General features: G+C 41.4%; 1 protein-coding gene across 11 annotated transcripts in view; it reads left to right on the top strand.

Annotated features, from left to right (window-relative positions):
- The window catches only part of FHOD3 (formin homology 2 domain containing 3), a 642552-nt gene that overhangs the window by 605525 nt on the left and 22583 nt on the right, over positions 1-14444 (top strand). For 8 of the 11 annotated variants that reach the window (XM_090049608.1, XM_090049605.1, XM_090049607.1 and 5 more), the window contains 3 exons: positions 4846-4869; positions 8162-8333; positions 11915-12076. In XM_090049608.1, coding sequence (XP_089905734.1) covers positions 4846-4869; positions 8162-8333; positions 11915-12076 — 358 coding nt within the window. The remainder of the gene's footprint in view (positions 1-4845; positions 4870-8161; positions 8334-11914; positions 12077-14444) is intronic. The other 3 variants (XM_090049603.1, XM_090049613.1, XM_090049610.1) reach the window with 1 other exon arrangement.

The following is a 14444-nucleotide window of genomic DNA, read 5'->3' as shown; positions in this document are numbered from 1 at the left end:
CTCCAAAATGTATGGCACTGCTTTTTACCCCACCTTAATGTTTCTATTCCCAAAAGCTGTGCTGAATTTGAACCAGAGATATTAAGAGCCTTAAAAATCAGCTACCACAGCTGTACAGTCTTGACAGCATCCTCCCAGTACAGTTTAATAATACTGACTTTTGTTAATGTTTGTCCAATTCAAAAGCATTTCTCAGTGCATTAAACATAAATGAAAAAATACGTGTATATGTAGCATTGGAGGAAGAGAATGTCCTTTGATTTATCATAATCACTGGGCTGCATTCTGTCCCAGCCTCTGTCCACTTAAATTACAAGAATTACTTTTACAGCCTTTTCAGACCTCAGATATGGATATATTACAGCCTTTTCAGACCTCAGGTATGGATATGAGATTCTATGTAGCCACCTACTGCACTCCAACTGGTGCAGATAAGATGGACAGTATTTTGAGAGCTGAGCAAATATGCTGGAGCGAGGGGTGGAATTTGCATCAGATATAAGTCAGCATTACTTCTCACTATATTAAGTGGGTAAGCAGGAAGGGACTTGTAGCCATATTTCCTTCTCTGGCAAACTCCTGCTGTTGCATTTTTATAACATACTGTACAATGCATGGGTTGCTGGCTGATTCTGGTGAAAGCACTGAGCAACATCCTCTGCTCTTTTGCCTTTCTTGTGAATGGCCCTCAGATTTTTTTTTTCTGTCTCTTTAATTATCTAACACTTGTATAGGTTACTGGAATATAAGTATGCCCTTGTTTCCCAAATTCCTATAGTTTCCTGTGTCTTATTTATTCCTGAGAAATGTACATTGCTGTTTTTCCCTGTGATAAGGAAATGAAACAGTCTTTCAGAATGCAAATAACAAAGTGAACATACCTGCTGAGGTCCTACTGCAAAATATTTGGCTGCATGTCAGGGCCACTATGTTCAAACAAAAACAAACAGCTCACTCATACCCTTAAAACATACCCTTAAAAAGCCATGTTAATGTTCTTCTCAGCACTATCCCAGCTAATCTTGTTACAGAGATTGTGCTGAAAGCTAAATGAAAGCCAAAACAAATAAAACTTTCATTTTTAATGATGAATGTGTTTGGAACACTAAGTATCAATCCCAGAAAAATAATTATTAAATTGGAGAGATCAGAAATCTCTATTAGTAGCTTGCAGGAGGGAAGTTAGTAGAATGTTATATTTTTACAAACCCACACCCCCAAATATCAAAAAACCTGGGAATTTGGCTGCACATTAAAATATTAATTAATACATTTATAGAAATAGAGTTAAAGGAAACTAAGTAACTCCGTGTTTCATTTTGAGAGTAATTCTTACGGGGTAGGACTTGACTTTAGATGTTTGCTGCCATAGGGAGTATTTCTAATACCTGGTGTCAAGGAATTATGACTCCAATCCCTCAAAAATGTTAAGCCTTTTGGTTATTCATCTACTTCAACTTAAGCATTAACTTGTATGCTTTGTCAAACTAGGGCCTACATTTGGAAGTGGGGAATAAGCAAATGAATAGGTTTTTTTGTTCAAGGATTTACATATCACCTTAAGATCTCTACATGCTCTTTACAGATCAGTGCTTTTAACTTCCTAATGCCACTGTAAAGTGAGGTACTATTGGGAATGGATTTCAGATTGATTAAGAAATGAAGGAACTCCTTGGCAGAGTGAAGCCCAAGATACAGGTCTCCAAAGTGTTGATCCTGTGCAAGAGTCACAATGATGTTGATGCTGCTTCTTTAAAGGGAGAATGAAGTAGGATCTAGTTGCTTAGGTTAAGTAGGTGGCAGGTATATAGTGGCAAAATGGTATTTATGGGCATGTCCAGATGAGCGTGCACAATGTGTGGCACCTCAAAGCTGTTTGAGGTACCACAAAGCGCATGCAGCACACATGCACCTGTTTGCTGCACTGCTAATTTGCAGCACAGTGCCAAAATTTGACACTGGGAGATCCTGCCTGTCCAAAGCCATGCTCTGGCTGCCAGCCAGGCTCTGTGCAGCCAGATCAATGCTGCTGCTGCCCTGGGAGGCCCCCAGGGTCCCAGATAAGGCTGCTGGGGCCAATACAAGTGCTGGCCCCAGCCTCTCCTACCCCACCTGGGACAATTTGCCATGTGTACAAAGGGACATTCCATGGGGCAAAAAGCAGTACAAATAGCTATTTGTGCTGCAGGAAATGCACATCCCTGCATGTATCTCCTCATCTGGATATGTCCTATGTGTATTATGTCAAATATGGCATAGGTAGCTTAGCCTATGCAGACTGAGGTATTAACTTTAAAGATGTGCTGTGTGAAAGCTAACATCTGCCTCAGGTTTTTGGATGGGGAATCAACAGAAGAATAAAAGCGGAGCTCTCTAGGGGAGTTATTAACTGAATTTTTACAATTTCAAATGATACAGGGCTTCCTTGAAGCATGAATTGAAAATTTTCTGGCTTCCAGATATTTGAGTGCACTGAAGGGAAGGAAGAGAACCAAGCACTAAGCAAAAAGACATAGTGGGCCTGTCTACACATGAATTTATGCACGCCTAAACTTAATTCACCTTAGCCAAAGGTGCATTAAGGTGATTTTGGCACGTCTACACATGCATGTCTTAAGATGCCTTAACGTGACCCACTAGTTGAGCAGAGAAAGGCCACCTGGGGGCCGCAGGGTCTGTTAGTGGCATGTGCAGAGCCAGGGCTGCTGGACTGCAGCCAGAGGTGGCTCAGATTCAATCAAGCAGAGGGTGCACCTGAGTCCCCAGGCCATGTCTAGTAACTCGAAGCAGCTGCACCCAGTGCTGGGCCCGGTCACAGGGTACCAAGCTTCCCACTGGTACCCCGAAGCCTGCAGCAGCATAGCTGAGCAGTGTAACCCAGTGTTGGCCAAGGGGGTGGGAGCCTTCAGCCCCCCGGGTGTGATCAGCCTGGTCCTGGCCTGGCCACTGCCCTAACCCCCTCCTGTGTTCCTGCCTCCCCGGTATCAGGTGAGAGTGGGCCAAAGCCAAACCTGCGGGGCTCCACAATACCTCCGGACACTGCCAATAAGAAGGAGCAGCAGGTGCTGCTCTCCAAGGTGCAAATGCTGGAGCTGGAGCAGCAGTTCTGGCAGCAGTGGTACCTGTCAGCATGCCAACTGACTTGAGACTAAGTTGCAAGCCAGACAGGCACTTCTGGGGCTTGGGACGAAGTCCCAAGTTGGTTGGCACACCAACAGGTACCGCTGCTGCTGGAACTGCTGCTCCAGCTCCAGTGTTTACGCCTTGAAGAACAGCACTTGCCACTGCTTCTTCTTGGTGGCGTGTGGTGGTAGCGTGGGGCCACACGGGCTTGGCCTCTGGCCCACTAGTCAACATACACAGTGTTAAGTCACCTTAAGGCATCTACACATCCTGAAAGCACCTTAACTAGTCACACCTAAATTTGATACCTGCTTCAGGCAGGTATCAAATTTAGACATGATTAGCCTAAATCAACATTTTAAGGTGCGTTAGGGATGCGCATGTGTAGACCCATGCCCGTAATGTATATTAAAAATGGCTAAAGCACCTTAAATTGGCACATGTAGGTGCACCTAGCAACATGCAGTTAGAAGTGTGCAGGAAATATAGCCACCAAGAAACCAATTACAATTACAGAAGAGTGTCTGGGCTCCCTCAGCTTCTCTGCCTAATATGAACTAAATAGAAAAATCCTGTAATCTTCGTAAATCATGAAGGAGAAACAGAGCCTCCTTTCCTGTTAGCTGGGAAACAGGGAGAAAGTGAGAAATGCTTCTCTTTCGCTCACAGATGGGCTGAGGCAACAAAAGCCAACCAGGCAAACCTGCCTTTTTCATCATTTGGTACAGTAAGATGGAAATTGATGCTGTTTTTATACTGCTATAACAAATTTTATGGCAGCACAAAGCAAAAGCAACTAGATATTCATACCCTTTGTCATGCCATAAATGCCTAATTTTGTGGCAATGACAGAAGGCTACTGCCTTTTGTAATCATAGTAATAATTCATGCCGCTTTGTTGTAGCAAACATCTGTTTGCTTTATGGCAGGAGAGCATGGGCAGCTTGGAGCTGCCCACAGTCTCAGCTATGTCAGGCAGGTGCCTTTGGGGCTTGAGGGACCCAATCTTGCATACCCCAGAAATTCCTGTGCAGAATCAGGCCCCACAAGCTCGGAAGCACCTGCTTGCAGAGATGCACCCCATGATTGCCAGGGGTGCATCTCCATAAGTAAGGAGCACATTGCCAGTTGTCCCACATGATCAACATGTGGGATGACCTATGATGTGTGTTTCACCCAGTGAAGCAGATCAGCATACCCCGGCCCATCTGACCTGCTACATTTTGCAACTTTTGCTTGTAGAGTAAGGAAGATTTTCACCTGTCTTCGGTCAACCAGGGAGAGAACAACTTTAAGGTTCCATGGGACACCATCATATTACAGTAGGATTTGTTGGAGGGGCAAGATAGCATGCCATCAGTTTCAAATTTATCAGGGAGAAATCAGCAGGGATTCTAGTTTTCTCGATAAAAACATTACAAATTTTCTGATATAAAAAAATAACCCAAAAACCCCATTTTTCCATGATTGAAATGAAACGTGTGTGTGTGTGTGTGTGTGTGTGTGTTAAAACCTCTTTAAGTTAAAACCCTTCCCAGTTCAGGTGCTAGTCATTTGCATTTGGATTTGTACTTCTTTCGCTGCCTTTTTGTTTATCTTTATTCTCAACATTATTTTAACAATACTGTGCTTAATTCTGACTCTGTTACGGTTTAACCATACACTCCTTCCTGAACACTGCTCTTTGTCCTTCTCTGCCCTATCCTTTTTCTCCTCCTGCAGACCGATGAAGAGGAGGATGTTGAGGTATGGTTCTTTGAAAGAGCATGCCATTTCCACATCCCCCATGTGCTGTGACATCTAATTCTAACATGAATAGTTATGGAATGTTTAGCTGGAACTATGTACCATATTTATTTATTCTCATGAATTTTTGGTTCCATCATTAGACTGTATGTTTACGTAGTAGCTTTAACCACATGCTTTCCTAAATATCCTGATTTGGGTCCCTTATTAGCCAAAACATATTTTATTCCCTTCCCTCGTATCTGTTGTCTAAATTGAAAAATCTTTTAACTAGCCTACGCTTCAGTAACCAGAATTGTCAATGGGAACACTGAACATGGCTGGAAAAATAGATTCGCATCACATCTGCATAATCAATGCTTTACGAAGTACAAGTTGCATTATTTTATAAGCAGTTCATACCTCCTGAGATAGGGGCGTTACAGTGACTTTCTCCCCACTCTGTGAATTGTGAATAAGGCATAGTTTGATCCCAGACAGTTTCACTGTAGGATCATTTATGAATTTCCTATAAGTGCTCCTAAAACGTGTCTCTGAAAATGAATAAATAAATGTAGTAATAGAATAAATAAATAATATATTCCTAAATGTAATAGTGGAATAAACAAATAAATATTTTTAATAAATGTACTGAGTAACTTACTTGTTGTATTCACAATTAAACAGTCCCTTATCATGGGCAGCATCTCACTCTGCAGGACATTGTTTTTTCATAATAATCACATTGGTCATATTTGGCTAATCAAGCAATTTGATTGGCTGAATGCTGAGTGTTTTATAATAAGTCATTTGCACAAGTGGCAAACCTGTTGGGGATAATTTACATCTGGGACCTCATCCTTCTAGTGATGATTTAAACCAATTAGATGGAATAGTATATGTCATTATACTAGTGTGTGTGAAGATTTGACTAATGTGTGTATCCCAACTAATAGTTATGTGATGATTATACCTTTTTTGGTGGCATTTTTATCTGTTAACTAGAAACCAATTATTTCAAAATAGTATCTTATAAACTTAAGAATAGCATGCACTGTAGAAGTGTCTCACTAATATTTTTAACCATTTGACCATTTATCATTTTCTTAAATGAGAAATGATGAGAAAGTACATGCACATTTTCTGATTTCAGATGTTTCAGGATGATTTTTTAAAAAAAACAATAGGCATGTTTTTTTAATTCTAGGCATGTGCCATCAGAACTAAATCTCAAATAAGTACATTTAGGCATGTGCCATCAGAAATAAATTATCAAATAAGTATATTTATATCAGTGCCTTGTAAGGATTCTGGTGTTGTTATTCGGTTAATTTGCTATTTCAACTATTCTGAAAGGTCATACTGTTAAAATAGAATCATTTTCTCAGTAAATTCCAACTCAGATGTTTTCATGTAAAAAGTTGCTCTTTTTTCTGGAGCCATACAAACTTAACACTGGTTCTAGGAGTAGATCTAAATTCTTTCTTTATAATGTAGCATACCAAAATATAAATGTGCAGTGGATTTCTCTCCATTTAAATGATTGGCATTGTAATACAATAGTAGTTAACAATCTGTTTTTTGATGCAAAAGAAGGAACGAAATTCAGCATGCTTTTCCATATCTACAGGGCTAACAGATGTTGAAAAGGAAACAAAATAAGTTTAACTGTTGTTTAGACACAACAGCCCCTTATGCAGACATGCAGGGGCATGCAGTTTGTGGCACCGCAGACCTCCTTGTGGTACCACAAACCATACATGGCAAATGTTAAAATGTGTCTCATGCTGCAAATTTGCAGTCCAGGGCCAAAATTTGCTAGCAGGATTTCCCAGTAACAGAACTCCCCCGCCCTCCCCCCGCCCAAAAAAACAAACTAAAAAAAAAAAACCTGACACAAAAAGCAGTGCAATGCATGTACAACTCATGTGTGCCAGCACACACAGAAGCTGGGCTATAAGAGCAATGCCCTGGCTGCTGGCCAAGCCTCAGTGCCGCCTGACCTGTGGCCCTGCTGCTCCGTGCCACCAGATAAGACTGCTGGGGCCATCACCGGTAGTGGCCCCAGCTTCTAGCTCTTCCTGACTGAAAAGCCAAAAGGAGCAGGGCAAAGGCAGCTTGCCCATTACGGGACAGTTTGGCCTGCAGTGAAATGCCTGTGCAGGGATGTGAACTGTAGCAATTTGTGCCGCTGCAAGCACATGCCCCTGCATGTCTGGACATGGCCAATGATTGTAATTATACTGACAGGACAGATCTGTTGAATAATGTTACCATTTCTATGTAGTCACTCTTCAAAACAGAACCATATTTTAAAAATCTTTCTGGCAGTAAGAACAATGAGAGTAAATGGCAGATTGCAACCACAGGCTGAAATAGAAATGGAATGGGATTCTGCTTCTGTCATGCTGTTTTAAGATGTTTTGCTCGGCAAAATTTCTCCTTAGGAATTTGGTCCCGCTAGAAGTCATCCGGCTACTATTGTCAATGGGTTTTTTTGCTTATTAATGACATTTCAGAATACTGTTGTATTAATTGGTGTTGCATATGGGCAGCAAATTTAAAAACTGCTTTTGTTGTGGCTTGGTGACAAAGAAATCATATACAGACAGGGTAAGCAGAGGGCAGGTTCCAAAATCTGTTTAAGGTTTTGTTTATTCTTCTTACTACCGCCTGCAAATGTTATGTTCTACCCATGAAATAATTTGGCTGACAATTTTTTGTTTCAGCACTGTTAATATATTTGAACTGTATTTTACATTGTTTATATTATAGCAACTGGACCATTGTCCATAATTATGCTGGGTGGAAGGACAATGTCTCTTTTTGAAGACAGTGAAAATACTCCTGTTCTACCAAGTTATCATGAGTTGATGCTACAGAATTAGCTTACTTATTTCTCAGTTTTTATCCTGTGGCCTGTGCCATTGTAGTATCAGGGCCCCAAGTGCAGACCCTGCCCCAAAATCACAGATCTTTTGGTTCACACTCAGCATTCTAATATAGAAAATTACAAAAATGATCTATATGTGTGCCTTGTTTTTTCTAGAATTGTTTTGCCCCTGGATATTGCTTTGTCTGTAAACTTTTTTTTGCAGGGTGGGGGGGCAGAGAAGGGTGCCCATTCTTTTGGAGAAATGTCCTATTTTTTGAGAGTACTGTGATTGGGGAAAGGAAAGAAGGATACCTGATTTTCTGTTTACTTTTAAGTGATCTGAAACCCATGGCATACTTGCTTTACTTTTTTCCCATTCTTTTGAATACACAGCCTAGGTCATGTCAATTAAACAACAAATGCACTTTCCTCCTGCAGTCTGGAAAGTTTTCCAGCAACTCCACTACATCTCAGAGCCAGCCACAGGGCCTGGAATATGCTGAAGATGCAGCTGAGCATGAGAACATGAAGGCTGTCCTGAAGACGTCCTCTCTGGGTGGAGAAAGCACCACTGTTCTAGGAGTCCGCACCCGAAGCAGAGCCAGTAGAGGTAAAGAGAGTGCTTTGATTTTCCTCAACCCTCCTCTTCCCTGACCAGTGATTTTGTTTTTGGCTTATTACTTGTTTCATGATAATGCCTAGAGGCCTCAGCCAAGGTCATAGCCCTGCTGAATGGTGTTTACAATCTAGCTAGTCCAGTTAACAAGAAAAACAAAGGTTGTTTATCTGAAGGGGGCACAGGCATGGTAAGTGATTCTCTTGAGCTTACAAGGGTGGTCTAGGGCCAAGGCAGTAGGGAGGCAATGATGAAATAATAACCTCTTCCTAAATAAGCCTGGTTTCCATTTAGATTCCTATTTATATTCCTCTGATAATGCAACCTAAATGGGACCTTCTTAATTGTTTTTTCCCCAAATGGAAGCCTGTTGAATGTACCCACTGGGCCAGGAACTGTTGCTGAAAGAGCATCCAAGCTCCTGGGTCATGGTTGTGGGGGAGGAGAAGAACCGGTCAGAATAAGCCAGAAAAGCTTCTAAGAAATAAGGATGGTTAAATGTATAAACCTCTTTTTATTATTCTAACATATTTTGCTTCAGAGCTGCCTTTCACTGTGGAAATACGAATGTAAATCCTATACACAATCTCTGTTGCCTTTGTAAGATAGATTTTGAAAAATGAAATGGGAAATGAAGTGTCAGTTGTGCTAATTACATGAGTGTGTCCTACTGCTTACCTTAGGAGTCTGTGAGTAAGGCATAATATATACCCATAATTTATATCAGTTCCAGATGCTTGTACATACTGATGTTATTCAGTGGTATATTAAAGACAGGGACATCAGCTGAGTAAAACCAGGCAAGATTTGTAACAGGCCATAAGCTACTAGAGAAATCCCTGGAATTGATTCACCACCTAGCAACTTGCTCTTCTTTGAGGCAAGTAGGGATTTATTGTTGTCAAATATCAGCATTATTGACTTCTGAAAACCAAAACCTAGTGTTGATCTGCGGTGTTAAGATTCAGCATTCTGACACTAGTGTTCACTGACAATAAGATATCTGGATTCCATGTCCAAGTCATAATTCAGAGGGACACTTGTTCTCGAAGGCTGGGGACAGCCATTCAAAAAGCCTAAGCCTGAATTGATTCAATCTTTGCAGGTTAGTCTAACCTGGCTAGGCTAAACTGGTTTGTAACCACGCAGACATCTGCTCTGGACTGAAGAAATACAGGCATGTGCCTGCAGTGGCTCAGGTTAGAAGCTGGGGGGTACTAGAGCAACCCTCCCTTCCCATCCACAGTGCTGAGTTGAGTGGGGTGTGGCCAGGCCCCGACAGGGCACTCAGATTAGGAAGGGTTCCCCACCGCCTCGCTGCTCCTCTGACTAAGGAAGCAGGGAGTTACACAGCATTTACTTACACAGCAGGGAGTTGCACAGTGTTTTTTAGCCCAACAGCAAAACAAAAGGCTCTCTCATTAGTTCAAGCTCTTCTTAAGCAACTTTTTCCAAGGAAGGAATGGAGGGACATTACCAGCTACCTGTTGATTAGCTCCAAAAAGCCCTAAGCTGACACTGTCCTGTCTGCTTTTGTCCTGTCATCAACAGCATGGACCATAGCCAGCATGTGGTGTGCTAGCTAATGCTGAGAGATACCTGTGTAAGGCAGATAGGAGTGGAGAATCCCTGCTTGAGCAGGAGGTGATGAGGGGAGTGGGGGGAGCAGGAGGAAGCCAGGCAGTCTCTGCTGGAGCTGCAGCCAGGGAGCAGAAGGGAGGGGCCAGCCCTACTGGTCTGGACCAGAGCCCTGCCCAGAGTTGCAAAGCAACAGAGGGACCCTGATTTTACTTAAACCAATAAGGAGTCTGGGACAGACATTGCATAAATCAGTTTGACCCAATTTAGTTAAGTCTGATACTACATTCAACAAGGTTTATCTCAAACCAGTTTCAACCATTTCCAAACTGGTTTATGTGCACTGGACATCTGTTCTGTTCCAGGTTTAAACCAATTTCTTAGCACTTAAACTGGTTTATGTGTAATGTCTGTCCCTAGCCTGAATGTCTGTTCTGTTACAGGCTTAAGCCAGTTTATGTGTAATGTCTGTACCTAGCCTAAAAGAGCAGAAGAATAGCTAACAAGCCAATTCTTTGCTTTCTGATCATTTCACAGACACTGGGCTCATTCATTTATTTTCCTTTCATGTTTCTCTTTTTCTTTTTACTTCTGCTTTTTTTTTTCAAGTGATGCTCACAAGTTGTTTATGGAGGACAGGTCATGCACCAGAACTTAAGCTATTCATTCTCTGCTTGTGGAAGAACCTGGCCTATCTGGTATCCCTTTCCCTCATGTATGGGTATCTCGTCCATCCCTGATGTAAATGTAATCACTAATACCACATTTAGAGCCTTTGCTGATAGTAAAACCTTTTCTGGTATTTTACAAAATCTTTGGATGCCTAGTTTAGTCCAATTTGACAGCTTGGAAAGATCCAAATTTAAATGCAAGCTGAATAGCTAAGATACACAGGAGAAATAAACAACTTGTGCTACTCTCCCACAAGCTGAAGAGCTCAAGTAATTAATTAAGTGCTAGAGAGCTGTGTGTCCTGGTAATAAGAATCAGTGCCTGTTGGCTTAAGGAAGAGACACAGAGAGAGAGAGAGAGTGAACCAGACAGAAGCCTGTTAGGAACACTATCATAATAGAACCACAGTTGACAAGAGCCAGGAAAAAAGCAGCAGGACACACTGTTATTTACTGCCATCAAGGAAGTGCCACAGGATGGTCCCATTAATGATTTTCTAGCTGCGTGCATTTCTTGAACCAGCCTGTTTGGAAAGCTTATTTTCCTTTTTTCTGCTTACTAGCTAAAAACCAGCAAGTATACAGTATCTAATGGAAGAACAAAACAGTTGTGTTTATAGCACAGCTCAACGTAACAGGGAGGGTCTGAGCGCTATGGGTCTCCGGGGTTCAGAGGTGTGTGTTCGCTGTTTGTGTTTCTAACCGGAATTGCTTATTTAGCTTTATTTGTTCTGCCAACTACTTCTGCTTTTCCTGCTGGTTACAGAATGTATGTGGTTGTGCCCAGATATGCCCACCCTTTTAAAAGGAAATGCTAGACACCTTGAACTAGACTCTTTTCCCTAGTACATCCCACTTGAGCTATTTTGGTGGCACAAAGGCTTGGAAGCAGACCATTTCTCCCTAGCAAGCACAGTGGTGGCATTTCAGTCTCTGTAGTACCTTTTCTAGCCCTAGTTTAAAGGAGCAGAAAGAATCTGGCCAAAGCAAGCTGCACTTAAAATCCCCAGCTGGTAAACAGATCCTGGGGGACTCTTGCCAGTGACAAAGCCAAGAACAGAACTCTGAGGTTAAAGCCAACGTACAGTTCACCAGTGGTTTTAGGGAGGTATAATTCCCCTCTAGTTCCACTCTTTTTGCTGATGCAGCAGAGAAACTAGGGTAATAATTTTAAATGTTCTATAAAGGGTAAAGGCTTTGACACTGACAATTTTGATACAAGAATCAGAGACATACATTACTCAGCCTTGATTTTGCAGTTGGATATCTGCAGTAGAGGGTAATTTTTTTGTCATTATTTCTAAGAAAATGTTTGTCATTCTCCAGGGCGAATCGGTTCATGGAATGCTGGTAATGATGATTCACCTAACGCTACTGACGATGCAGCTGATGAGATCATGGATCGCATTGTGAAGTCTGCCACCCAAGTGCCAAGTCAGCGAGCGGTGCCTAGAGAAAGGAAACGGTCACGAGCTAACAGGAAGTCATGTGAGTATGCCTAACACACTTGTGGGAATAGAGAAGAAAGCTACCTATCAATCTGTCTCTTTGCATATACCTCTCTCTGCATATATGGGTAAAGTTGTAGGGCCTGTTCCTTATCTGGTATAAATCAACCTACTCTCCAGCAATGTCACTGAAGTCAATCATCTTGCTATTTCTGTCTTTACTGGAAGGGCCCTGTGACTCCCTCTCTATCCATGTGTTGGCATTTCCAGGAAGTTACTAGAAAGATGCAGGAGCAGCAAATGAAAGATCAAGCAGACATAGGTTTTGTGAACATGTACATTAATATCGTGGGTGATTTTGTTTAGGAAGTGCTTGGTTTCTATTAGTTAGCGTAGGCTGAAGGCACAATCACCCCCAGAGTTCCAAGAGGAGGCAGCAATTTCCTGGGAGGATTTAAAAGCAACATCGATATTCTTACTGACTGGGCAAGCCTTACAGCAAAGAAAACAAGTTGATGCCGGATTCTTTCTCTCACTTTCTGTGGCAAAGTAGATTGCAGCTTTTCACAGCAAAATCCCTGCTACCACCTACTTTTTCAATATGTGCTTGTGATCTCTGTATGTGCTTATTGCTGTCAGTGATTTGCATATATCATACAGACCCCCTGTATGTTTGCATAGTTCTGTAGTTTACCCCATGGTAAAGTACTTCCTCTGGTCTTGACCCTTTACACACATGCACACACCCATACACACACGATGTGTGCATATGCACAGAGCATATGTTGTGTTTCTTTGCGAGGCACCTTCATGCTATGGCTAAAAAAAAAGAAGGAATGATAAAAATACCTTATATTTTTCTGTAGAGCCAACTTACATTTGTATTTAGTGAAAAGACCACTGGGGATTAAAAACTTAGTAAATGTTTAGGCTGAGACTGATTTTCAGCATAACTTTTCATGATGGATGCCATCTCTCACTTATTTGCTCTTCAGGGTCTTGGCTAGACTTTTAAGTGGATAAGAGATATTTCAAAATAAACTTCAAGTCCAGTAGTTTGGGGATGAGAGAAAAATATAGTGAACTGAACTTTTTGTAGTAGTAGCTGATATACCTGGATAATGAATGAATAAAATCAGTGGGCTTTAAAAAACACTTAGCTGTACTGATAACAGGGCACCTGAACTTCCTCCCCAAGAAACTCAGCAAGCTCAGCCAATACTAATGCGGAATTACAGATAAGAGAATAGGAGAGGCTGTTCTGAGATCGCCTTTCCTTTTCTGTGTCCTTGTACTTAGCAGAATTTGCTGTAGTCTGACAGGCCACTCAGTAAATGCCTCAGCTTCTGCTGTTGCCTTGAACTTACAGCCTCTGGGCTGTCAACCAAGCAACTTGGCACCTGCACCACCCCAGCCCATTTTAAGCTATGAAAGCAAAGAGTTTGTGGAAAAATAGCACAGACCATGTATGAATATAGTGGAGCGTATGCCTGTTTTCATGGTCTAGCTTTGCTGGGTTCTGAGTCATAGTTGTCTAAGGAGCAAAAAATGCAATAGTTGTGAGTTTTTATCCACCAGTTGTTGACCATACACATCTTTCTGGATTTCAGTGCGACTTTAGTGTCCAGTATAACTCTAATGCCACTGTAGAATTCATTTTAAAAAACCAGCTATCACTGTTTTTTGTCAGAAGCCATGCAGAGCATCTACATAGATTAACTTAAAACTTTGCAGAAGTTTTAGATGAATTTGGATCGAGCTGTGTGTTTTTAGTAAAGTCAGGAGGCCAATGAGCTATGGATGACTATACTGTAAACATTTTACGTGGCTTTACAGGATGCCTTTCACAGGCAAGGATTCTGAGGATAGAAAAATGAGAGGTAAGAAATGAGTAATGTTTAGTAATCTGGAGTCAGGAGAAAAATAAAAATGGACATCTGCAAAAAAAGACAAATCTAGTGATAGAAATATATAGTTTGACATATTTATTGAATTAAAGCATAGTACCTTCTGCAAAATGGAATGAGATGAATTGTTGGGCAGTGTGATCACACCTGGTATGTGGGCATCATGTATTCAAGCAAATGGAATAGTCTGTGAATTTAGAGCCATTAAAAGAATCATTAAACTGTAAGAGAGTACAGGATCATCAAGATCCCAGTAATAAATGAGTGGAAACTACCATGTCTACCATATTACCCTTTAAAACATTGAGTGTTTTTAATAAATGATGGCCTGACTCAGAGTTGCTGAACTTGGAACTAGGAATTTGTTCAGTAAAAACTGAAATGGAGACAGAAGTTGCATAGACTGAGAAAAACTGAATTAAGATGAACTGTAAGTCCATGAGTCTATGTTGAGAAAAACTTTCTGAATTAGTTAGACCCTGATACTGTAGAGGCTTAATA

This window comes from Crocodylus siamensis, chromosome 5 (assembly GCF_052110815.1).
Source record: "Crocodylus siamensis isolate JL-2025a chromosome 5, ASM5211081v1, whole genome shotgun sequence".
Classification (NCBI taxonomy): Eukaryota; Metazoa; Chordata; order Crocodylia; family Crocodylidae; genus Crocodylus; species Crocodylus siamensis.
This window is presented reverse-complemented; position numbering and strand designations above follow the sequence as displayed.